Source organism: Brachyhypopomus gauderio, unplaced genomic scaffold (genome assembly GCF_052324685.1).
Source record: "Brachyhypopomus gauderio isolate BG-103 unplaced genomic scaffold, BGAUD_0.2 sc148, whole genome shotgun sequence".
Lineage (NCBI taxonomy): Eukaryota > Metazoa > Chordata > Actinopteri > Gymnotiformes > Hypopomidae > Brachyhypopomus > Brachyhypopomus gauderio.
In genome coordinates this window covers 369,308-395,000 of record NW_027506969.1, presented here as the reverse complement: position 1 = coordinate 395,000, position 25,693 = coordinate 369,308, and the positions used below count along the sequence as shown (strand labels likewise).

General features: G+C 43.7%; 2 protein-coding genes across 4 annotated transcripts in view; both read left to right on the top strand.

Annotated features, from left to right (window-relative positions):
• Positions 1 to 4,657, top strand: part of LOC143500394 (2-acylglycerol O-acyltransferase 1-like) — a 9,461-nt gene extending 4,804 nt beyond the window's left edge. Inside the window, exons 5-7 of the mRNA XM_076994512.1 lie at positions 891 to 1,090; positions 1,402 to 1,481; positions 4,117 to 4,657. Of these exons, the coding sequence (XP_076850627.1) occupies positions 891 to 1,090; positions 1,402 to 1,481; positions 4,117 to 4,191 (355 nt within the window). The 3' untranslated portion in view covers positions 4,192 to 4,657. The remainder of the gene's footprint in view (positions 1 to 890; positions 1,091 to 1,401; positions 1,482 to 4,116) is intronic.
• Positions 4,658 to 5,166: 509 nt separating this feature from the next.
• Positions 5,167 to 25,549, top strand: LOC143500393 (TSC22 domain family protein 4-like). Of its 3 annotated transcripts, none has more exons than XM_076994511.1 (5): positions 5,167 to 5,988; positions 6,029 to 7,986; positions 8,683 to 8,843; positions 23,853 to 23,904; positions 24,109 to 25,549. In XM_076994511.1, exons 2-5 carry the CDS (start codon positions 7,255 to 7,257, stop codon positions 24,247 to 24,249), a joined length of 1,086 nt encoding a protein of 361 aa, XP_076850626.1. In that variant the 5' UTR covers positions 5,167 to 5,988; positions 6,029 to 7,254; the 3' UTR covers positions 24,250 to 25,549. The 3 variants fall into 3 exon arrangements, with proteins under 3 accessions (XP_076850626.1, XP_076850625.1, XP_076850624.1); XM_076994510.1 differs by having other exon boundaries at positions 5,167 to 6,128; positions 6,190 to 7,986; XM_076994509.1 differs by having other exon boundaries at positions 5,167 to 7,986.
• The last annotated feature ends 144 nt before the right edge of the window (positions 25,550 to 25,693 follow it).

Here is a 25,693-nt window from a genome sequence, read left to right as displayed (position 1 = left end):
GTGTGTGTGTGTGTGTGCGTGAGGGAGAGTGAGTGAGTGTGTGTGTGTGTGCGTGAGGGAGAGTGAGTGTGTGTGTGTGTGCGTGAGGGAGAGTGAGTGAGTGTGTGTGTGTGTGCGTGAGGGAGAGTGAGTGAGTGTGTGTGTGCGTGAGAGAGTGTGTGTGTGTGTGTGCGTGAGAGAGAGTGTGTGTGTGTGTGTGGGCGTGAGGGAGAGTGAGTGAGTGAGTGTGTGTGTGTGTGCGTGAGAGTGTGTGTGTGTGTGCGTGAGAGAGAGTGTGTGTGTGCGTGAGAGAGAGTGTGTGTGGGCGTGAGAGAGAGAGTGTGAGTGTGTGTGGGCGTGAGAGAGAGAGTGTGTGTGTGCGTGAGAGAGAGAGAGTGTGTGCGTGAGAGAGAGTGTGTGTGTGTGCGTGAGAGAGTGTGTGTGTGTGCGTGAGAGAGAGAGTGTGTTAGTGTGTGTGTGCGTGAGAGAGAGTGTGTGGGCGTGAGAGAGAGAGTGTGTGTGTGCGTGAGAGAGAGAGTGTGTTAGTGTGTGTGTGCGTGAGAGAGAGTGTGTGGGCGTGAGAGAGAGAGAGTGTGTGTGTGCGTGAGAGAGAGAGTGTGTGAGTGTGTGCGGGCGTGAGAGAGAGAGTGTGTGAGTGTGTGCGGGCGTGAGAGAGTGTGTGAGTGTGTGCGGGCGTGAGAGAGTGTGTGAGTGTGTGCGGGCGTGAGAGAGAGAGTGTGTGAGTGTGTGCGGGCGTGAGAGAGAGAGTGTGTGTGTGTGTGTGGGCGTGTGAGAGTGTGTGTGGGCGTGTGTGGGCGTGTGAGGGTGAGAGTGTGTGTGGGCGTGTGAGAGTGTGTGTGTGTGTGTGTACCTGAGATTGTCTGACTCAGTCTGTGTCTCCGTGTGTCTAGGGCCTGTTTGGTTCCCGTCTTCTCCTTCGGGGAGAATGAACTGTTTGATCAGATGGAGAACCCTGTAGGCTCCGCCCTCCGGCGGGTTCAGGACCGCCTTCAGAGAATTATGGGCGTAGCTTTACCACTTTTTCATGCCAGAGGAGTTTTTCAGTATAGTTTTGGACTTTTGCCATACAGAAAACCCATACACACCGTGGGTACGACACACTCACACACACCCTACAGAAAACCCATACACACATGAACACACACACACACACACACACCCTACAGAAAAGTCATAAATACTGTGGTTGAGACATACTCACATATGCACATGCACAGTGCTTTAGAAAAACAACCCAAAGTGAGAATACAACATACACATACATAAACATGCCTCCCTGCAGAGAACACCATGTATACCTTATCGGACACACCTATTTACAAATGTCATGGGTGAAACGAAAGACGGACACAGTTAGGGCAGAAATTTAAATCACGAATGAGCACTTCTCTCTCCCTCTAGTGGGAAGACCGATTGTTGTGGTTCAGAATTCCTCTCCCAGTAAGGAAGACATCGACACTCTCCACTCGCAATACATAGAGGTCAGTCTGCAGACCACAGCATCAGTCACTGGTGAAGACTACATATGTCACTGGTGAAGACTACACCAGTCACTGGTGAAGACTAACACTCACACTCTGGCTCTCAGGATAACGCAGCTTAGAGGTTCTAGTGAAACTGGAAAAATAGCTCCTTAAATTTATAACTCGCAGATTTTTGCACAAGTGTGTAATAAGATAAGATAAGATAAGCCTTTATTAGTCCCGCAATGGGGAAATTCACAATTCCCAGCAGCAAAGTGACAGTGGTACAAAGTGACAAAGTGACAGTAGTACAGAGGACAAGACTCCAAACTTACATTGATACATATATACATAGAATATAAGCGAAAAGAACTATAGGCAAAAAGTGTATTGCTAACGAGAGCAGTGCTGATTGTACAGTCTAACTGCAGCAGGGGTGAAGGATCTCCGGTAACGCTCTGTAACACACCTTGGGTGACGCAGTCGGTCACAGAAGGTGCTGCCCAGAGCTGATAAAGTCTCAAACATGGGGTGGGATTCATTGACTATAAGAGTTGCCAGTTTTTTTAGCATTCTCCTTTCTCCCACCACCTGTACCGTGTCCAAGGGTTCTCCCAGAACAGAACTGGCCTTTCTAATCAGTTTGTCCAGTCTGTTCCTGTCTGCATTAGTGATGCTGCTGCCCCAGCACACTACTCCATAAAAAAGGGCTGATGCCACCACAGTGTCAAAAAAGGTCTTGAGGAGTGGCCCCCGCACTCCAAATGACCTTAGTTTTCTTAATAAATAGAGTCTGCTTTGACCCTTTTTGTAAAGTGCAGCAGTGTTGTCCGACCAGTCCAGTTTTGTGTTTAGGTGAACACCCAGGTACTTGTACGAGTTCACCATGTCGATGTCCGTTCCCTGGATGTTCACCGGTGTTGGGTGAGGGTGACTGCGCTTTCGGAAGTCCACCACCAGCTCCTTAGTTTTCCCAGGATTTATCTGGAGGCGGTTAGCTTGGCACCAATCCACAAAGTTCTGAATAACCAGTCTGTATTCTCGATCGTCCTCATTACTGATGAGACCGATAACAGCTGAGTCGTCTGAGAACTTTTGGAGGTGACAGTTCTGTGTGCTATACCTAAAGTCTGCAGTGTACAGGGTGAAAAGGAACGGTGCTAAGACAGTTCCTTGTGGGGCCCCTGTATTACATACCACCAAGTCCGACACACAGTCCTGCAACCTCACGTATTGTGGCCGATGTGTAAGATAGTCCAAAATCCAGTCACACATGTGAGAGTCCACACCTATTAAATCCAGCTTGTCTCTCAAAAGTCCAGGTGTTCTGGTAATGAGTGTTCTGACGAGTTATTGGACTGAATGGTCCTCTTCAGTGGTTCATGGGGTTGTGGGTAATGTAGTCCCCTGTCCCTGTAAGCCTGGGGGTGTAGAGGCCTGGTGCTTCAGGGAATGTTATGAATGCCTCTGACTGTCTTGAGTTCATGTTAATACAGATCAGAACCTTACTGAAGACCAAACACATGGAGACAGAGATTAGACCAAAAGTATATGGTGACTGAGATTACATCAAACACGTACGTGGACAGAGATTAGACCAAATGAAGATTATAACAAAATGCACATGGAGACGGATTAGACTAAATGAAGATTAGACCTAACAGATTAGACCAAACACATTCTAAAGACAGACAGCACAGGTCTGCAAAAAAATATTTTTTTAAAGTTGTTTGAAATTGGATAACTGTTTTTTATGTATTTCTCAGCGCTGATTTCGAAAATGCAATCCATTTTTTTCTATCACGTCAGGTTTTCTCACAAAAAAGGGATTATTTTTGGGTAAAATAACAAAATTTGACCAATTTTTCACATTTTTCAAACGTTAAAGAATTTTATTTAATGTATAAATCATCTTCTAAACTATATTTCAAGAACACTTACATTTCTCTTTCAGCTTATAAGTCCTTATAATAAAGTTTTCGCTTTCTGTCGCAGCTTCTTTTATTATAGCAGAAGCAATCTGGTGAGTTTATACATCCTCTGGTAGCCATTGTCCATAAAACAACTTAGGCTAAATAACAGTTTGTGGAGATCTTAAAAACCAAAATTCAAACTTACTAGAGTACTGAACTATTTATAAAAAATATCTAAAAAGCTAAAACTAGACAAGCAGTTTGTGAAATAACTGTACGTGATGGAATTTTTTTCACAATTTTTCCCGAAATCAGCATTGAAAATACTATAAAAATCACTTATTAAATTTTAAACAATTTTTGTTGCAGACCTGTTATCTTCAAAAGTTCTGTATTATGAGCTATCAGACACTTTACACATTTGATATCCACAAATATTTCTCATTTTATTTTGTAAATTGTTTCTGTTAATATTCAATGACCAGTACAAAGAAATGTTTGTAAATATACTTTAAATATGAATAAATATACTAACTTTCTTCTTGACAGTCTGTGTATAAACCCAAATGTATCTTCTAATTTCGTTATTCTCAAATTTGCATTCAGTGATATTTTGAAGATATTAAATATTATAATACCCATGACAGTATTTATGAAAATTATGCCTGTGTATATTTACATGATATATTGTGATTTATCCTTTGGCTGCATGATGTGAATATTTTATATTGTTCTTGCAGGGCTTGACTAAAGTTTTTGAAGAGAACAAGACAAAATATGGGATCAGTGAGAATCAACACCTCAGCTTCATCTGAAAACCCTCTGACTGTCTGTCTGTCTGACTCTCAGCCTGTCTGTCTTTCTTCAGGATGATGTGTGTTTGTATTGTAACTGCAGTGTTGATAGGGGATGGTTATGTAAGGGAATTTAGTTCTGTTCTGTTTGCTTTTGTAGAGTGTGTATGTGTGTGTGTGTGTGTGTGTGTGTTAATTCACCTGAGGGCCATCTCTGTCATGGTGTACCTGTCAATAGTGAGGGACAGGTGTAGTGGTGAGGAGCTCGGTGGTTCATTCTACCTGTCGTGGGCGTGCCCGTCAGGAGCTGCTTTCATACCTTTGCCCTGATGTCTTTTAAGCTAAATGTAACTCTGGTTGAGGGACTATTTTGATTTACAAATACAAATTTACACTTCTATTTTGACAACTACATTTTTAACTTTTTAAAGAGGGCTTCAGTTCCTGTATCCATGTATGTAAAGCAGATAATAAAGTGTTACCTGGTGCCGTTTTGTGTTGCTGCATTTTGTTAACTGATATTTTTACAGCTAGGGTTATTGATTTAATGTAAACATGTTTTTAATAAGTAAAGAAGACAGTCGTGCGTTTGTGTGCCGTAAAATGGGCTACAGTTAAAGTACCGTGGACGCGCCAGGTGGCGACGCGCACGTGCTCCTCGGTGAAGGTGTTCCGGTGAAACGGCTGCAGCTCGGCTGGGCCGTGCGCGCGCGCCCCCGTCTCCGGTACCGACCCGCCATCTTTCCGCCCAAATCTGCCCCCGTGCCGCAGAACCGCCCGACGGTTTAGAGTTTTCCGGGACTGTGTTTATAAGCGACCCGTTACCGTCAGGTTGGAAGTGTAACGACTTCACGTTCATCTAACCGGAGACGTTCATTAACGTGCTGACGCCTCCGTTAAACGCAGATTACGTGAAATAATCTAGTCTGACGGATCTCGCGAACATTGCGGTCTAGAAAGTGCAGCGCGCGAGCGAGCGTGCGTGCGCGCGTGCAGAACTGCGCGTGGGGGCGTAACTTCCGGATTTAGGGAAAGTTGTCAACAGTTTCGTGACAGTGAAAAACTATGAAGAACTGTGAAGAAGTGAAGTTTGGTAGAAGTGAAGAAGTCTGGTAGATGTGGATATAAGTGGATATAAGTGTTTATAAGAGTTTCAACAGTTGAACGCTCGGGGTTTCGTGAAGATCGTGGAGGAGGAATAAAGGTTAAAGACGCTGGTCCAGGCGGTGGTAAAGTGTTAATAAAGTGTTAACACTGATCGGTGAGAGCACCGCGTCTCGCCCCCCGTTAGTGTGGACGGTACCGGGCCCCGGTCCGTGTCCAACCCTGGATGATCTCCACCGAGGACCGGAGACGGACGAGGTGTGAACGAGTCTAAATCAGACCCTCCGGTCTGATCCTCACAACTTTACCAACTGTTAGTCGGACAGACGGATTACACGCAGATTAAACCTGTTTAAAGCGTCTCAACATCCCCAGTGTCGGTCCACCGTGATCCGTCTCCCGGAGCTCCGTTACGTGTCCGCGTTTAAACCGCGCGTGAGGATCGATAAACGAGCGCGTGCACGAGCCCGTACGGTTTAGATTAGATTAGTGCACGAGCGTCTGTCCTCGTGGGACACGTGCACGCGTGAGCGTGGAAGACCCGCACGCGCATGATTTACAAGTTGGACGCGACTGGGATCCAGAAGACATGAACTGGTGGAGCTGGTGGAGGCAGGGGCAGCGCTGTTCGCGCATGCGCGTTTCACACCCACCACCTACAACAGTACAGTGTGACTGAAGGGCCGAGAAGACCTCGATATCAGGGACTGTGAGGTGATCTTGTGGGCTGTGAGGTGATATCAGGGGCTGTGAGGTGATATCAGGGACTGTGAGGTGATCTTGTGGGCTGTGAGGTGATATCAGGGGCTGTGAGGTGATATCAGGGGCTGTGAGGTGATATCAGGGGCTGTGAGGTGATCTTTGTGAGCTGTGAGGGGATATCAGGGGTTGTGAGGGGATATCAGGGGTTGTGAGGTGATATCAGGGGTTGTGAGGTGATATCAGGGGCTGTGAGGTGATCTTTGTGAGCTGTGAGGGGATATCAGGGGTTGGGAGGTGATCTTTGTGGGGTGTGAGGTGATATTGTGGGCTGTGAGGTGATAAACTAATCTTTAGACTCACCTTCATTAACCACACACATGTCTCAACTCAAACTATGTGGGTTTGGTTGAGATGAAAACTGTGATTTTCCAAGATCTTCCTCTGTGTGTGTGACTTCACTGTGTTCCTCTTCACAGCTTCACCTACATGTAGGTTATCGCAGGAAAGCCCAACATGTGATAACTATTAAGATAATTACATTACAACATGTGATAACTATTAAGATAACTGAATCTTTCAGAAAACGCTGCCGTAGCTGCTGGAGTTTGAGCTCCTCCGTCACTAAAGCCATGTGTAGAGGTCCCGATATCCTCTTAATGGTCCTGTTGGGTTTTAGTGCTAAATATGATCTGCTCTTTCAGAAAGCCTTTTCTGCTCATAATAACCAAGTCGTAAATATTAAGGTGGCACAGAGCAGAGTTGCTCTATAAATACCGACTACAGAAAAAGAAGCTGTCGTTTATATCGCTCGGGACTTGCGCAATCTCTGGGCAAAGAGACTGTTAGTTTCTGAAAGACTCCGTGTTTCCCCGAAAGACTCGGAAGGAGGAAAAGTTTAAAACGACGTGAGAAGAGTGTGTTCTTCTGGACGTGTGTGTACTGCTGGAGATCGCTGCAATGTGCTGTCAGATCCGCGAGAGTTGAACCCGATGTGTGGTGAAGTGCGAGACACAGACCCTCACGTCGGCGGACCGGCTGACTGCGTGACTGGCGTTTCCCTCTGGCGACTTTCTGAATTCTTTGACACAGTTTTTTTTCCCATTTATTTTACTAATGTGTGAGTTATTCAGTGTGTGTGAGAGAAACCAGGATGTAAGTTAGAGTGCACAGACATAACATTTACAGAGGCATACACAGAGCCACACGTGCACACACACACACACACACACACACACACACACACACACACACACACACACACACACACACACACACAGGATGAGTGGTGGTAAGAAGCGCAGTGGTTTCCAGATCACCAGTGTCACTTCGGACTATAATCAGAGTGTTGGAGAAAGTCGTGTGCCAGGAGCTTCTTCTCCCGAGAGCAGCGTCTCCCCGCTGCTGAGTAACGGTGCTCAGAGGGACCCCACCTGTCCAGGTGTGTTCAACGGCCCCACCTTCAGCCGCACCCTGAGCCCCACCTTTCAGATACACCAGAGTTCCAGCCAGCCAAGCACACCTGTTACAGTGCGGAAGCAAGGTTCGCTGGACCAGGCGGGTGCAGGGGGCGGGGCCTCGCGGTTCCGCGTGGTGCGATTGGTCCAAGGGCCGGGGGAGCCGTACAAGCGCGGCCGCTGGACATGTGTGGACGTGATGGAGCGGGAGGTGGAGGAACGGGGGCTCCGCCGAGTGATTGACAGCATGAGACACGCCCACTCTCTGGAATCCTTGGAGACGGTGGGACTGGGTGGGCCTGAAGGAGCGGTGGGCGGAGCTCTCCTGAAGCCGCTGAGTGTGCGAGGATTGAGAGTGGGTCACATGGTTCCTTCCCAGGATCCTGTGCACCAGCTGATTGGCTACAGAACAGATACAGCACATAGTGGCCCTCCCTCCCCCACACACACACACCGCGACACACACCTGCTGTCACCACCACCACGCACCCCTGACACACCCCGGGCCCGAAAAATACCTCCCCCATTACGACTTGACATGGATGGGACAGGAATGGTAAGGAATGCGCACACACCCAGGTTTACACAGGTGTTTACACAGGTGTTTACACAGGTGTTTACACAGGTGTTTACACACTGATTAGTGTTTAACAGTGCTCTAATTCAGATCCATGGAACAGCAGCTGATGGTGATCAATTCATTCTGACATCAGCATTATAACACTCACTGTTTTACTGTTAATACTAGTGAGTTTTACTGTTTACACTATAGTGAGGTTTACTGGTAATACTTTAGTGAGTTTTACTGTTTACACTGTAGTGAGTTTTACTGTTTACACTATAGTGAGTTTTACTGTTTACACTGTAGTGAGTTTTACTGTTTACACTGTAGTGAGTTTTACTGTTTATACTTTAGTGAGTTTTACTGTTTATACTGTAGTGAGTTTTACTGTTTACACTATAGTGAGTTTTACTGTTTATACTGTAGTGAGTTTTACTGTTTACACTGTAGTGAGTTTTACTGTTTACACTGTAGTGAGTTTTACTGTTCTGCTTTACTTTTCAGTCTAGGTGCATACAGCTCATACATTATAGATTAATAGAATTCATGGAGTCTAGATTCATACAGTTACAGTCTATTTCCTTGCACACACATTTAAAATGAAAAAATTGCAAATATTTATAAAATATGTTTTAGTAAATAACAAATGATAAAATGACTAAAATGTTTTAATTTTTTCCCCCTTTGCAGCTTCGGGCTACAAGATCCCAGCCTGTTTCCCCAGGACCCCCCCTTGGTGGAGATGGACCGTTCCGTGCCTCTCTCACACCAGTGCGTACCCCATCAGCCCTGGCCTTGGCACAGTCCATGTTTGGAGTTGGGGGAGCATTTGAGTTTGTCAGTGATGAAAGGTGAGACACACTTTTCTATATGAAATTTATACAGCTTTTTGTTGAGCTGTCTTAGTAAATATAATACTAGATTTATATATTTAATCTGGAATCTATTTTGGAATCTTAATACTGGACTACTTAGTTGATTTAGTATCCTGTGGAAGTGTCATACATGCCCACTGTGCACTACACTGTGTACTCACTGGGTACATTTCCATACTGTTGAGTACACTCACTCAGAACACTTCTATATTCTTGAGTACACGTAAACTATACACGTTCACTGAAGTATTCTTCATCCTCATGTTCACTGTTGAGTATACTTCATCCTCATGTTCACTGTTGAGTATACTTCATCACCTACACTGTTGAGTATACTTCATCACCTACACTGTTAAGTATACTTCATCATCACGTACACTGTTGAGTATACTTCATCATCAACTACACTGTTGAGTATACTTCATCATCAACTACACTGTTGAGTATACTTCATCATCACCTACACTGTTGAGTATACTTCATCATCACCTACACTGTTGAGTATACTTCATCATCACCTACACTGTTGAGTATACTTCATCATCACCTACACTGTTGAGTATACTTCATCCATTATCTACCTGCACTCCTCAGACCTCCCAGACTGCAGATTGATGCAGTACATGTGAGTGGGAGGTGAGGCTCACGTGAGGGGGGGCTGGGTGAGGTACACGTGAGTGGGAGGTGAGGCTCACGTGAGGGGGGGCTGGGTGAGGTACACATGAGTGGGGGGATGAGGTGCACGTGAGTGGGGGGGGTGAGGTGCACGTGAGTGGGGGGGGTGAGGTGCACGTGAGTGGGGGGGTGAGGCGCACGTGAGGGGTTAGGCGCATGTGGGTGGGGGTGAGGCACACGTGAGTGGGGGATTAGGCACATGTGAGTGTGAGATAAATAGAGGAGACTGAAGTACAGGAGTGTATTAGAGAAAGTGATGTTGGAGTAAAGTGTAGTGAATGCAGTTTGGTGTATTTGGGGAATGTGGTGTGTGTGTGGTGTTGTGTGTGTGGTGCTGGGGAACATGGTGTTGGGTACTGTGTTTGGGAGTGAATTTTTGAAGGTGTGGTGTTGGGTGGTGCAGTGTTGGCTAAATGTTCAGTAATTACTTCTGGGGAAGTGTACAGAGCACACAGAGTGTGGCGAAGTGCTGGTGCTCAGAGGAGTGCTAGTTACCCCTGAGGCCATGAGACCACACCCCAGTGTGCTGGAGCAGGGACGGATCTGTGTCATAGGCTGTGTGGGGCGTGTGCAGACACCAACCTGTCTCTCTCCCTCCCTCTCTCTCTCTCTCTCTCTCCACACACACACACACACACACACACACACACACACACACACACACACACACACCCTTGTTCATCAGGAAGCCCTGTAAACTTTGATTTCTTGGCCAGTGTTTTTGTGTAAATATGTGTGAACATGTTTACTATGTTGCCGTTTGATCAGCCTGACTTAACTCCTGTATTTTGGATCACTTGTGTTTTATTCAGATGCAGGTGCTTTGTGTTGAGTAGGTAATTACAGAGGTGACCAGTGTTCATTCTGACACCGATCAGCTGTCTGTAATAACATCGCCGGGTTTCTCTCATCAGCTGGGTTTAGATTACTGACATTTGACAGTTTTGTGTGGTCAGTAGTCATCTGTAAATAGGTGTGAAATTCGGTTGATTCAGAATGTGGTGAACCCAAAAACAGACAGAAACTTTGTGAGTAAGACTGAGTTTGTGTGAATGAGTGTGTGTGTGAATGAGTGTTGGTGCGTGTGTGCGTGAGTGTGTTGGTGAGTGTGTGTGTGTGAGTGAGTGAGTGTGAGGTGTGTGTGTGTGTGTATCAGACAGTGCTGTGGTGTCTTAACAAACATGTGCTTGTACTTTTCTCTCTGTGTCTCACTTTCTCCTCCCCGCTGGTTATAAATCTATAATTAGAGCCCAGGCTGTGTGCAGATGCATTCTTGGAGCCCAGGTTAGAATGGGAGTGGGGTGAAGCTGCATCACACTGGAGGCCATTAGGGGTCTGTCTCGTTGTTTCACACTTCTCTGCCTGTCGTCGCACACAGTGGCTAAATACCACATGTGGGCGTGCGCACGCACACACACACACACACACACACACACACACACACACATACACACACAGTGATATATGGTTGGGTAATTACTGTGGTGTGTGATTGGTTAGTTACAGTGGTGTGTGATTGGTTAGCTACTGCGGTGTTTAAGAGAGTTTTGTGTGTGGGATTTGTGAGTGTGTTGGTAGGGTTGTACATTTGTTGTGTGTTGTACAAGTGTGTGTGTGTGTGTGTGTGTGTGTGTGTGTGTGTGTGTGTGTGTGACATTGGCCTCTGAGAGCGTCACTTCTGCTGTTGTTTTTAAGAAGGGAACTGGAGGAAGAGGCTTATTATGTTGAACATGCCACAAAGGTTAATGGCTGTTCACAAATGTACCTCACACTCACACTACACACACACATCTCACTTCACACCTCACACTACACACATCTCACTTTACACATCTCACTTCACACCTCACAATCACACTACACACATCTCACTTCACACCTCACACTCACACTACACACATCTCACTTCACACCTCACACTCACACTACACACATCTCACTTCACACCTCACACTCACACTACACACATCTCACTTCACACCTCACACTCACTCTACACACATCTCACTTCACACCTCACACTCACTCTACACACATCTCACCTCTCACGTCACACTCACTTCACTCTTATTCTTCACACCTTATAACTCATACTTCACAATCAAATGTCACAAGCCACACTTAACTCTCTCATATTTCCATTATACCATAACTGACTCTTGACACCTCACACTCGAACTTCACACATCTCACACACCCACACACTGTACACCCAGACCACTACACCAACACACTATACACCCAGACCGCTACACCCACACACTATACACTCAGACCACTACACCCACACACTATACAACCAGACCGCTACACCCACACACTATACACTCAGACCGCTACACCCACACACTATACACTCAGACCGCTACACCCACACACTATACACTCAGACTGCTACACCCACACACTGTACACCCAGACCGCTACACCAACACACTGTACACCCAGACTGCTACACCCACACACTGTACACCCAGACTGCTACACCCACACACTGTACACCCAGACTGCTACACCAACACACTGTACACCCAGACCGCTACACCCACACACTGTACACCCAGACCGCTACACCAACACACTGTACACCCAGACCGCTACACCAACACACTGTACACCCAGACCGCTACACCCACACACTATACACCCAGACCGCTACACCCACACACTATACACCCAGACCGCTACACCCACACACTGTACACCCAGACTGCTACACCCACACACTGTACACCCAGACTGCTACACCCACACACTGTACACCCAGACCGCTACACCCACACACTATACACTCAGACCGCTACACCCACACACTATACACTCAGACCGCTACACCCACACACTATACACTCAGACCGCTACACCCACACACTGTACACCCAGACCGCTACACCCACACACTGTACACCCAGACCGCTACACCCACACACTGTACACCCAGACCGCTACACCCACACATTGTACACTCAGACCGCTACACCCACACACTGTACACCCATACCGCTACACCCACACACTGTACATCCAGACCGCTACACCCACACACTGTACATCCAGACCGCTACACCCACACACTATACACTCAGACCGCTACACCCACACACTATACACTCAGACCGCTACACCCACACACTGTACACCCAGACCGCTACACCCACACATTGTACACTCAGACCGCTACACCCACACATTGTACACTCAGACCGCTACACCCACACATTGTACACTCAGACCGCTACACCCACACACTGTACACCCAGACCGCTACACCCACACACTGTACACCCAGACCGCTACACCCACACACTATACACTCAGACAGCTACACCCACACACTATACACTCAGACAGCTACACCCACACACTGTACACTCAGACAGCTACATCCACACACTATACACTCAGACTGCTACATCCACACACTATACACCCAAATAGGGGTGAAACAATTCCTTATTGAGTTCCTTGATTTGAAAAAAAAGATGCAGGAATTTTCTCTGCCTCAAATAATTGTTTGTTTAATTGTACTGCTCAAAGGAGGTATTTTGCACAGACTATTTTTAATGTGGCACAACAAGCTAGCTATCTTAATTTATGCTTGAAAAATATGCTAGTTTGGTTAGGATTTGATTAGCTACCAAGCTAGTATATATTTTATTTAATGGTCATTTATTTTCAAACGTTTTCAAATGTTAGTGTTCGCATGCTCTCGAGTTTCCCGCTGGAATTACAAGAGGCGGTTCATTTCTCGCTTGAAAAAAAAAACATGATAGTTAATTGAGCAGCTGTGAAATGAATCTCACTAATCAGTAGCTGGTCACTTCAAGCAGGCAATGTGGAGTCAGAGATTAACTTCAGCAAAACCGACAATGCCTTAGTATTATTTATTTTTCTTGGTGCTTTATTCATATGTATTTGTGTTTACAATTGGAAATGTTTCTAGATAAGAAAATACTTTGTTGCTATGCACAATTGTAAGAATTAATAAAATAAATAAATAAAAGTTATCTAAAAAGGGAAATATGCTGATCATTCATTATTAGGTGAAATGTCTTATTTTCTCTAGTGTATTTATAATCACTCTTTAGCCAAGCAAAAATACTTTTATCCGATTACTCCAAGGAATTTTAAGTATAATACTCAAATATATTCAAAAGCTGTGGCCCCACACCCAAACTAATACAACCACAAACTGTACAACCACATGTTGAACAAACAAAACTAATACACAACCATAATGAACATACATACTAACATAGCTACACACTCATACTAACATACACAACCATAATGAATATACATACTAACATACACACTCATACTAACATACACAACCATAATGAACACACATACTAACATACACACTCATACTAACATACACAACCATAATGAACACGCATACTAACATACTCATACTAACATACACAACCATAATGAACACACACACTAACATACACAATCATACTAACATGTGTGATCATTAGAGTGATCTGTAAATGTGTGTAATCTGTAGATGCGTGTGATCTTTTGATGCATGTGATCTATTGATGCATGTGATCTATTGATGTTTGTGATCTATTGATGCGTGTGATTGATTTATTGATGCGTGCGATTTATTGATGTGCGAGCGGTAGACGTGTTTGATCTATAGAGTCATGTGATCTATAGATGTCTTTGATCTATTGATGCATGTGATCTGTTGATATATCTAATCTATTGATGCGAGTGATCTGTAGATGTGTGTGATCTATTGATGTGTGATCTATTGATGTGTGATCTATTGATGTGTGATCTATTGATGTGTGATCTATTGATGCTTGTGATCTATTGATGCTTGTGATCTATTGATATTTGTGATCTATTGATGTTTGTGATCTGTAGATGCGTGTAATCTATTGATGCGAGTGATCTATTGATGCGTGTGATCTATTGATGCGTGTGATCTATCGATGTTTGTGATCTGTAGATGCGTGTAATCTATTGATGTTTGTGATCTATTGATGTTTGTGATCTGTAGATGCGTATGATCTATTGATGTTTGTGATCTGTAGATGTGTGTAATCTAATGATGTTTGTGATCTATTGATGTGTGTGATCTATTGATGCTTGTGATCTGTAGATGCGTGTGATCTATTGATGTTTGTGATCTATTGATGTGTGTGATCTATTGATGCTTGTGATCTGTAGATGCGTGTGATCTGTAGATGCGTGTGATCTATTGATGCGTGTGATCTGTAGATGCGTGTGATCTGTAGATGCGTGTGATCTATTGATGCGTGTGATCTATTGATGCGTGTGATCTATTGATGCTTGTGATCTGTAGATGCGCGTGATCTATTGATGCGTGTGATCTATTGATGTTTGTGATCTATTGATGTTTGTGATCTATTGATGTTTGTGATCTATTGATGCATGTGATCTATTGATGCTTGTGATCTATTGATGTGTGTGATCTGTAGATGCGTGTGATCTATTGATGTGTGTGATCTATTGATGTGTGATCTATTGATGCTTGTGATCTGTAGATGTGTGTAATCTATTGATGCGAGTGATCTATTGATGTGTGTGATCTATTTATGTGTGTGATCTATTGATGTGTGTGATCTATTGATGTGTGATCTGTAGATGTGTGTGATCTATTGATGCGTGTGATCTATTGATGTTTGTGATCTGTAGATGCGTATGATCTATTGATGTTTGTGATCTGTAGATGCGTATGATCTAATGATGTTTGTGATCTGTAGATGCGTATGATCTATTGATGTTTGTGATCTGTAGATGCGTATGATCTAATGATGTTTGTGATCTGTAGATGCGTATGATCTATTGATGTTTGTGATCTGTAGATGCGTATGATCTATTGATGTTTTTGATCTGTAGATGCGTGTAATCTAATGATGTTTGTGATCTATTGACGTGTGTGATCTATTGATGCTTGTGATCTGTAGATGCGTGTGATCTGTAGATGCGTGTTATCTATTGATGTTTGTGATCTATTGATGCTTGTGATCTAGATGCGTGTGATCTGTAGATGCGTGTGATCTATTGATGCGTGTGATCTATTGATGTTTGTGATCTGTAGATGCGTGTAATCTATTGATGCGAGTGATCTATTGATGCATGTGATCTATTGATGTTTGTGATCTGTAGATGCGTGTAATCTATTGATGTTTGTGATCTATTGATGTTTGTGATCTATTGATGTGTGTGATCTATTTATGTGTGTGATCTATTGATGTGTGATCTGTAGATGTGTGTGATCTATTGATGCGTGTGATCTATTGATGTTTGTGATCTGTAGATGCGTATGATCTATTGATGTTTGTGATCTGTAGATGCGTATGATCTAATGATGTTTGTGATCTGTAGATGCGTATGATCTATTGATCTTTGTGATCTGTAGATGCGTGTAATCTAATGATGTTTGTGATCTATTGACGTGTGTGATCTATTGATGCTTGTGATCTGTAGATGCGTGTGATCTGTAGATGCGTGTTATCTATTGATGTTTGTGATCTATTGATGTTTGTGATCTATTGATGCTTGTGATCTAGATGCGTGTGATCTGTAGATGCGTGTGATCTATTGATGCGTGTGATCTATTGATGCTTGTGATCTATTGATGCTTGTGATCTGTAGATGCGTGTGATCTGTAGATGCGTGTGATCTGTAGATGCGTGTGATCTGTAGATGCGTGTGATCTATTGATGTGTGTGATCTATTGATGCGTGTGATCTATTGATGCTTGTGATCTGTAGATGCGCGTGATCTATTGATGCGTGTGATCTATTGATGCGTGTGATCTGTAGATGCGTGTGATCTGTAGATGCATGTGATCTGTAGATGCGTATGATCTATTGATGCGTGTGATCTGTAGATGCGTGTGATCTATTGATGCGTGTGATCTGTAGATGTGTGTGATCTATTGATGTTTGTGATCTGTAGATGCGTATGATCTATTGATGTTTGTGATCTGTAGATGCGTGTAATCTAATGATGTTTGTGATCTATTGACGTGTGTGATCTATTGATGCTTGTGATCTGTAGATGCGTGTGATCTGTAGATGCGTGTGATCTATTGATGCGTGTGATCTATTGATGTTTGTGATCTGTAGATGCATGTAATCTATTGATGCGAGTGATTTATTGATGCATGTGATCTATTGATGTTTGTGATCTGTAGATGCGTGTAATCTATTGATGTTTGTGATCTATTGATGTGTGTGATCTATTTATGTGTGTGATCTATTGATGTGTGTGATCTATTTATGTGTGTGATCTATTGATGTGTGATCTGTAGATGCGTGTGATCTGTAGATGCGTGTGATCTGTAGATGCATGTGATCTGTAGATGCGTGTGATCTATTGATGTGTGTGATCTGTAGATGCGTGTGATCTATTGATGCATGTGATCTGTAGATGCGTGTGATCTATTGATGTTTGTGATCTATTGATGTGTGATCTATTGATGCTTGTGATCTGTAGATGCGTGTGATCTATTGATGTTTGTGATCTGCAGATGCGTGTAATCTATTGATGTTTGTGATCTATTGATGTTTGTGATCTATTGATGTTTGTGATCTATTGATGCTTGTGATCTGTAGATGCGTGTAATCTGTTGATGTTTGTGATCTATTGATGTTTGTGATCTATTGATGTGTGTGATCTGTAGATGCGTGTGATCTATTGATGTTTGTGATCTATTGATGTGTGATCTATTGATGCTTGTGATCTGTAGATGCGAGTGATCTATTGATGTTTGTGATCTATTGATGTGTGTGATCTATTTATGTGTGATCTGTAGATGTGTGTGATCTATTGATGCGTGTGATCTATTGATGTTTGTGATCTGTAGATGCGTATGATCTATTGATGTTTGTGATCTGTAGATGCGTATGATCTAATGATGTTTGTGATCTGTAGATGCGTATGATCTATTGATGTTTGTGATCTGTAGATGCGTATGATCTATTGATGTTTGTGATCTGTAGATGCGTGTAATCTAATGATGTTTGTGATCTATTGACGTGTGTGATCTATTGATGCTTGTGATCTGTAGATGCGTGTGATCTGTAGATGTGTGTTATCTATTGATGTTTGTGATCTATTGATGTTTGTGATCTATTGATGCTTGTGATCTAGATGCGTGTGATCTGTAGATGCGTGTGATCTATTGATGCGTGTGATCTATTGATGTTTGTGATCTGTAGATGCGTGTAATCTATTGATGCGAGTGATCTATTGATGCGAGTGATCTATTGATGCATGTGATCTATTGATGTTTGTGATCTGTAGATGCGAGTGATCTATTGATGTTTGTGATCTATTGATGTGTGTGATCTATTTATGTGTGTGATCTATTGATGTGTGATCTGTAGATGTGTGTGATCTATTGATGCGTGCGATCTATTGATGTTTGTGATCTGTAGATGCGTATGATCTATTGATGTTTGTGATCGGTAGATGCGTATGATCTATTGATGTTTGTGATCTGCAGATGCGTGTAATCTATTGATGTTTGTGATCTATTGATGCTTGTGATCTGTAGATGTGTGTAATCTAATGATGTTTGTGATCTATTGACGTGTGTAATCTATTGATGTTTGTGATCTATTGATGTTTGTGATCTATTGATGCTTGTGATCTGTAGATGTGTGTAATCTAATGATGTTTGTGATCTATTGACGTGTGTGATCTATTGATGCTTGTGATCTGTAGATGCGTGTTATCTATTGATGTTTGTGATCTATTGATGCTTGTGATCTAGATGCGTGTGATCTGTAGATGCGTGTGATCTATTGATGCGTGTGATCTATTGATGCGTGTGATCTATTGATGCTTGTGATCTGTAGATGCGTGTGATCTGTAGATGCGTGTGATCTGTAGATGCGTGTGATCTATTGATGCGTGTGATCTATTGATGCTTGTGATCTGTAGATGCGCGTGATCTATTGATGCGCGTGATCTATTGATGTGTGTGATCTGTAGATGCGTGTGATCTGTAGATGCGTGTGATCTGTAGATGCGTATGATCTATTGATGCGTGTGATCTGTAGATGCGTGTGATCTATTGATGCATGTGATCTGTAGATGCGTGTGATCTGTAGATGCGTGTGATCTATTGATGTTTGTGATCTATTGATGTGTGATCTATTGATGTGTGATCTATTGATGCTTGTGATCTGTAGATGCGTGTGATCTATTGATGTTTGTGATCTGCAGATGCGTGTAATCTATTGATGTTTGTGATCTATTGATGTTTGTGATCTATTGATGCTTGTGATCTGTAGATGCGTGTAATCTATTGATGTTTGTGATCTATTGATGCTTGTGATCTGTAGATGCGTGTAATCTATTGATGTTTGTGATCTATTGATGTTTGTGATCTATTGATGTGTGATCTATTGATGTGTGTGATCTGTAGATGTGTGTGATCTATTGATGCGTGTGATCTATTGATGCGTGTGATCTATTGATGCGTGTGATCTATTGATGTGTATGATCTATTGATGTGTGATCTGTAGATGTGTGTGATCTATTGATGCTTGTGATCTGTAGATGCATGTAATCTATTGATGTTTGTGATCTATTGATGTTTGTGATCTATTGATGCCTGTGATCTGTAGATGCCTGTGATCTGTAGATGCGTGTGATATGTAGATTCTGTTCTGCTAGTTGATGTTTTCTGGATTTGAAGGTGGGAGGCCAGTGGAATGCTGGGAGATTGCTATACGCAAAATGTGTGGGTCGCCTCTCCTCATTGGTCGAGACAGAGAGTAGGAGGGCAGTGCAATGAAAGGGTACCAGTGTTGGCCTATCATAGAGGGGGTTTGTTGGAAGTGTGCGTGCATGTGTGTGGGTGTGTTGGACATTTCCTTGCACAGACACAAGCACAAGCAGCTCCCTCCACCACGTAGCAGTGACTCCAACAGGGAACACAGACCAAATGATAACAAATCACCACAGACTCGTCCAACACCACGGAGACGCATGGTGTTGGTTTTTGGGGACCAAAACAGAGACGTTGGACCAGACGTGTGGGGTTAGAAGTAGTGATCACCACGGAGACACCGGCCCTGACGAGGCCCAGGACTTCTGTGGAGAAGCGCTGGGACAACGGACAGCAGAAGAGTGGAATCTCATCCAGGCTGGGCTAATCATCCACCGTTCACAGGGATTAGTACTGGAGTGCAGCGTGGGATTAAGACTTCCTGAGACTGAACGAAGACGTTTTGTGATGAAGACTAGGAGACGCTGACACCCCACTTAAACAGAGAAGGAGACACGCAAATCCTACAGCTATCATCCTAGAAACCACAGAAAACTGTGACCCGTCTCTCTCTCTCTCTCTCTCTCTCTCTCTCACTCCCTTATAATTATTCTTCTTGTAACTTTTCTCGGTGCATTTGTCTGTGTGAGTGTGTGTACAGACCACTTGAACTCCATTAGTTTGTCTCACACCTCAGGAGCCCCAATTGTGGTTTTTTGGTGAGTGTTTCGGGGGTTGAGGGGGTGCGTTTGGCATGTGTTGTGTGTAGCTAGTGTTTCCAGGTTCCCTAATTTGTGTGCATCCTCACACTTCCTGTGGCTTTGAGAAAAAAAGAACACAACAACTCAAGAGATTGCAGTCATTTTTTACTTTACTATTTTTTGATGTAACTTCCTGTCTCTTTTGTGTGTGACTCAGCTGTTTCCTGCCATGTTTGGTAGTGTGAAAAAGATGGTGTCGGCATTTGAGACACGAAAACATCCCCGCCCTCTCTCTCTCCCTCCTACGTCTTCTCCAGTCTTTCCGTCACTCTCTCTCTCCTCGACCTCTTCTTCTCTCTCATCTTACAACCCTTCTCCTTTACACACTCGAAGCTCCTCCCCCAACAAAGGCCCCACCTCTAACAGTATGGAGACTCCAGCCCCTTCTCTGGTTCTGACCCCACATAACTCTCGTTCACTTATACCTGCAAGTGAGCCCCGCCCACCTCAGACAGTAGGACACGCCCCCACTGCCAAGCCAAGCTCCCACTCTGTTCCTACCACCACAGAGTCTCTCCTCCTCAGAGAGAGGGGGAGTGGGGGAGAGGGAGAAACACAGGATGTGACTTTAAGAGGAAGGGCAGTTGGGACGAGAGTTCCACGTGTTCGTCTTCGTGACTCTTGGCCAATCGGATTGAAGGTTTACTTTGAACACAACTTCCACTCGTCTGTCATGGCAGGACCCACAGAAACTACCATCTGCAGCAAATGGCCCCCGGCATTGGACAGGGGCAGATTGAAGACCCCGGTGTTGGACAGGGGCAGACTAAGGCCGGTACCCACCATCTCAAGGCCTGTGAAGGACCCTACAGACCCTTTGACTAGCAGAAATCTAACGTCCAACCCCATCACACGACCCAGGCCCACCTCCACCATGGGGCCTAGCAGTGGAGACTCGTGTAGTGGTGCAGTCACTGTATCCAGTGGATCCAGACTTGGAGGGCACACTGCAAAATCACAGACTCTCTGCTACACCACAGGCACCACTAACCTCACAGGGACCACCCCTACCTGCACCACAGGGACCACGCCCACCTGCACCACAGGGACCACGCCTACCTGCGCCACAGGGACCACGCCTACCTGCGCCACAGGGACCACGCCCACCTGCACCACAGGGACCACGCCCACCTGCACCACAGGGACCACGCCTACCTGCACCACAGGGACCACGCCTACCTGCACCACAGGGACCACGCCTACCTGCACCACAGGGACCACGCCCACCTGCACCACAGGGACCACGCCCACCTGCACCACAGGGACCACCCCTACCTGCACCACAGGGACCACGCCTACCTGCACCACAGGGACCACGCCTACAGGGTCTACTGCTGAAGGCGTCACAGGGTATGCTGGTGTCTCCACCATTGCCAGCTCTGCTGGGGCTCAACCACAGACCTCAGCTATTTCCGTCAGTTGTCCTCGCTCTATCATAGACACAGAGACCACTGGAACTGCCAGTGGCAGAAGGGGGCGGGGAAAGGGAGGGGCCCTGAGGCGAGGGCTCCACCCTTCTGACTCTGCTCTCCTATCTTTGCTGCTGTTTTTCAGCAGGTAACCATGGCAGCACTTTTGGGTCATCAGTGTGGTGGTCTGTTTGTTTTTGTTTGTGTTGTTATTGCTTGTTTTGTGATATTTTCTTTCACTATTTTTATTTTTCTGGCTTGTGTGGATTGTGTAGTCTTCTCTCATTCTGTATGTGTGTGTGTGTGTGTGTGTGTGTGTGTGTGTGTGTGTGTGAGCACATTTCACAGACACATGAGTAATGTGAACCGTGTGTTGCCTACCACGTTTAGGACAATAACATCCTTGTCACACACAGTTCTCCTCTGTAGTCTTTGTGTTTGTGTGTGTGTGTGTGTCATGTTGAACAGACAGAGTTAGGTTTGTTTGTATTTTTCTAACCCTTCTAACAGGCTGTGCTGCTCTGGACTAGAACAGGTTAGCGATGGACTACAGAACTGTTAACTTATCATACATGTTAACATTATCATTTCCTCCTTATTATTATTATTATTATTGTTGTTGTTTTTGTTGTTGTTGCTGTATTATTGTACAGATTACAGATACAGTCCATTTTATTGCACATAGTTGTCTCTGAGTGTCTAAAATTCTTTCATGTCTCTCTATCATATTTGTCCATCAGATCTGATAGTACTGGTGTATGTCCATCACACCTGAGAGTATTACACTGTAGAACAGGTGTGTGTCCATCACACCTGAGAGTATTACACTGTAGAACAGGTGTGTGTATTCTGTATGTGAGCTAGAAGTACATTATTTATGCAGCTCTGATATACAGAACTACATCTGTAATGCAATTATAATAAAGCTCAATCTGTATCTGTAAGGTAGTTATTGGAGTTAGTAGAGTTAGTAGAGTTAGTGGAGTTAGTGGAGTTCTCACCAGTGTTGTCTTGGCTTGCTCATTAGGATCCTGGACTGGGATGGTTAGAGTTGGGGTTAATGCAAAACCCTAACCCTAAATCTAACCCTTAACCCCTAACCATAATTCTAACCCTAAATCTCTAACCTGTAACCCCTAACCTATCCTAAACCTGTAGATTTGTGAAAAGCTGATCTGTGTGATAAAAAAGCTCATTAAGATTCAGTTTGTTATTGCTCAGTACGAGGCAGCTTTGTATATTCAAATACAACACTCTGTATATTCAAATACAACACTCTGTATATTCAAATACAGCACTCTGTATATTCAAATACAACACTCTGTATATTCAAATACAGCACTCTGTATATTCAAATACAACACTCTGTATATTCAAATACAACACTCTGTATATTCAAATACAACACTCTGTATATTCAAATACAACACTCTGTATATTCAAATACAACACTCTGTATATTCAAATACAGCACTCTGTATATTCAAATACAACACTCTGTATATTCAAATACAGCACTCTCTATATTCAAATACAGCACTCTGTATATTCAAATACAGCACTATGTATATTCAAATACAACACTCTGTATATTCAAATACAACACTGTTTATTCAAATACAACACTCTGTATATTCAAATACAACACTCTGTATATTCAAATACAACACTCTGTATATTCAAATACAACACTCTGTATATTCAAATACAACACTCTGTATATTCAAATACAACACTCTGTATATTCAAATACAGCACTCTGTATATTCAAATACAACACTCTGTATATTCAAATACAGCACTCTCTATATTCAAATACAGCACTCTGTATATTCAAATACAGCACTATGTATATTCAAATACAACACTCTGTATATTCAAATACAACACTGTTTATTCAAATACAACACTCTGTATATTCAAATACAACACTCTGTATATTCAAATACAGCACTCTGTATATTCAAATACAACACTCTGTATATTCAAATACAGCACTCTGTATATTCAAATACAGCACTCTGTATATTCAAATACAACACTCTGTGTATTCAAATACAGCACTCTGTATATTCAAATACAGCACTATGTATATTCAAATACAGCACTCTGTATATTCAAATATAGCGCTCTGTATATTGCAGCCTTTGGGAAACTGGGGTCAGACACGTTCAACTGTTCGGGCAGCGTTCAGATCCTGACACGTCTGTACGAATCCTGTAGGGGGATTTAAACCCATCACCTTCTGATTGAGGAGCGTCCTCCCACCAGGATCCAGAGTAAAGCTCTAGAATTCTAATGTTAGTGTGTGTGTGTGTGCGTGTGCGTGCGTGCGTGCGTGCGTGCATGTGTGTGTGTTTTCTTTCTGCAGTGGATCCAGTAACAGTATGATTGCCATTGATAACAAGATTGAGCAAGCCATGGTAAGAATATGTGTGTGTGTGTGTGTCTGTGTCTGTGTGTGTGTGTGTGTCTGCGTGTGTGTCTGTTATTCTCTGTTATTGTAAGTTGTGTTTAAATATCAATAGAATAATAACCGCTTTAAGCTGAATCTTAGTTTCACTTGGGATATTCAGTTTATGTGTGTGTGTTCATGTGTGTGTGTGTGTGTGTGTGTGTGTGTGTAGGACCTGGTGAAGGCTCACCTCATGCTGGCAGTGCGTGAGGAAGTGGAGGTTCTGAGAGAGCAGATAAAGGAACTGGCAGAGAGGAACGCTCAGCTAGAGAGAGAAAACTACATCCTCCGAGCCCTCAGGGAGCGCCACTGAGGCCACTGCAGTCTAGACCAGCACACGCTGCATCATGGGAAATGAAGTCTCTGCAGGATTGTGGTGATCAGGTTGTTCAAAAGATTGGAAAGCAACATGGATGGATAGTAGAATGAAAATGTGTGTAAAGGACTAATGAAAGGGAGTGAAAAGAACTGTAGAATAATATTTAATGTGCCATACACACACACACACACACACACACAACCTCTGTATAGTGTATGGCTCAGGCTGTAATTTTAATGAAAAGCTTATAAATGTTACACAATTTAAAAAAAGATTTATCATAAATGATTAACACTGTTGATAGTGATAATGACGGGACTCTATTTATTATTGGTCGGTTAGCTTAAAAAAAATAGATTCTCACCTCTTTTAAAAGGTGTGTGTGTGTGTGTGTGTGTGAGGGATTCAGTGACTTTCTTAAAGCATTTGTGTTTGGGTTCTGCTTGTACGTCAAGTCAAGTCAAAGTGAACTTTATTGTCATTCAGACTACAACAGAGTGCATAGCTGAACGAGATTGCGTTTCTCCAAACTCCAATGTGCAGATATAAAAACACAACACAAGACATACAACTAACATGACAGTATGGTTAATATGTGTGTGTACCCGTGAGGGAGTGTGTGTGTGTGTGTGTGTGTATGATGATTGAGAGTGTTTGAGATAATGGTTAATAGTGTGTGATGATGGACAATAGTTTGTGTGTTGAGATAATAGTGTGTGTGATGATGGAGGGGAGGATACAGCCTTCTGTTACCCCAGCCTTCTGTTACCCCTGCCTTCTGTTACCCCAGCCTTCTGTTACCCCTGCTTTCTGTTACCCCTGCCTTCCCTGTGCCCAGGGCCACATCTGTCATACCCTCAGTAACGGTACAAGGTTTGAGTGTCTGTGTGATGACTTGGACACTGAGGCTTTTAAAGATTTACATGTAGATGTACATGTCCTTCTCTCTCCTGCTTTCTCACGTCCTCCCCCCCCTCTCTCTCTATCTCTATCTATAACCCCCCTCTATTTCCCCCCACTCAATCTCTCTCTCCATCTATAACCCCCCTCTATTACCCCCACTCAATCTATCTCTCCCTCTATCTATATCCTCCTCACTCTCACTCTCCCCCTCTCTCTCTCCATCTATAACCCCCCTCTCTCTCTCTCTCTCTCTCTCTCTCACTCTCTCTCCTTCCCTGTGTCTCTATCTCTCTCTGGGTTTATTTTATTCTTTCAAAGGGAACAGGGTGGGAGTGATGGGTAACACTGCAGAGAAAGCAGCATCGTATCTAATAAATAACTTGTACTACTCTGGGTGGTTCCGCATGTGTCTGTTCTCACTCCCTCTGCTGGAGCAAGTTTGCACCCAGTCACATTTACACTATTGCACAATTCACATTAAATACAAATACAACACAATTGTTTACAAAATATTGTCTAAAACAGTAGACTCATA

Excerpts from the sequence above, each read along its gene's own strand:
- LOC143500393 (XM_076994511.1), top strand. The coding sequence starts at position 7,255 with ATGAGTGGTGGTAAGAAGCGCAGTGGTTTCCAGATCACCAGTGTCACT. Across the intron at positions 7,987-8,682 it reads ACATGGATGGGACAGGAATG|CTTCGGGCTACAAGATCCCA; the intron begins GTAAGGAATGCG and ends CCCCCTTTGCAG. Across the intron at positions 23,905-24,108 it reads ACAAGATTGAGCAAGCCATG|GACCTGGTGAAGGCTCACCT; the intron begins GTAAGAATATGT and ends GTGTGTGTGTAG.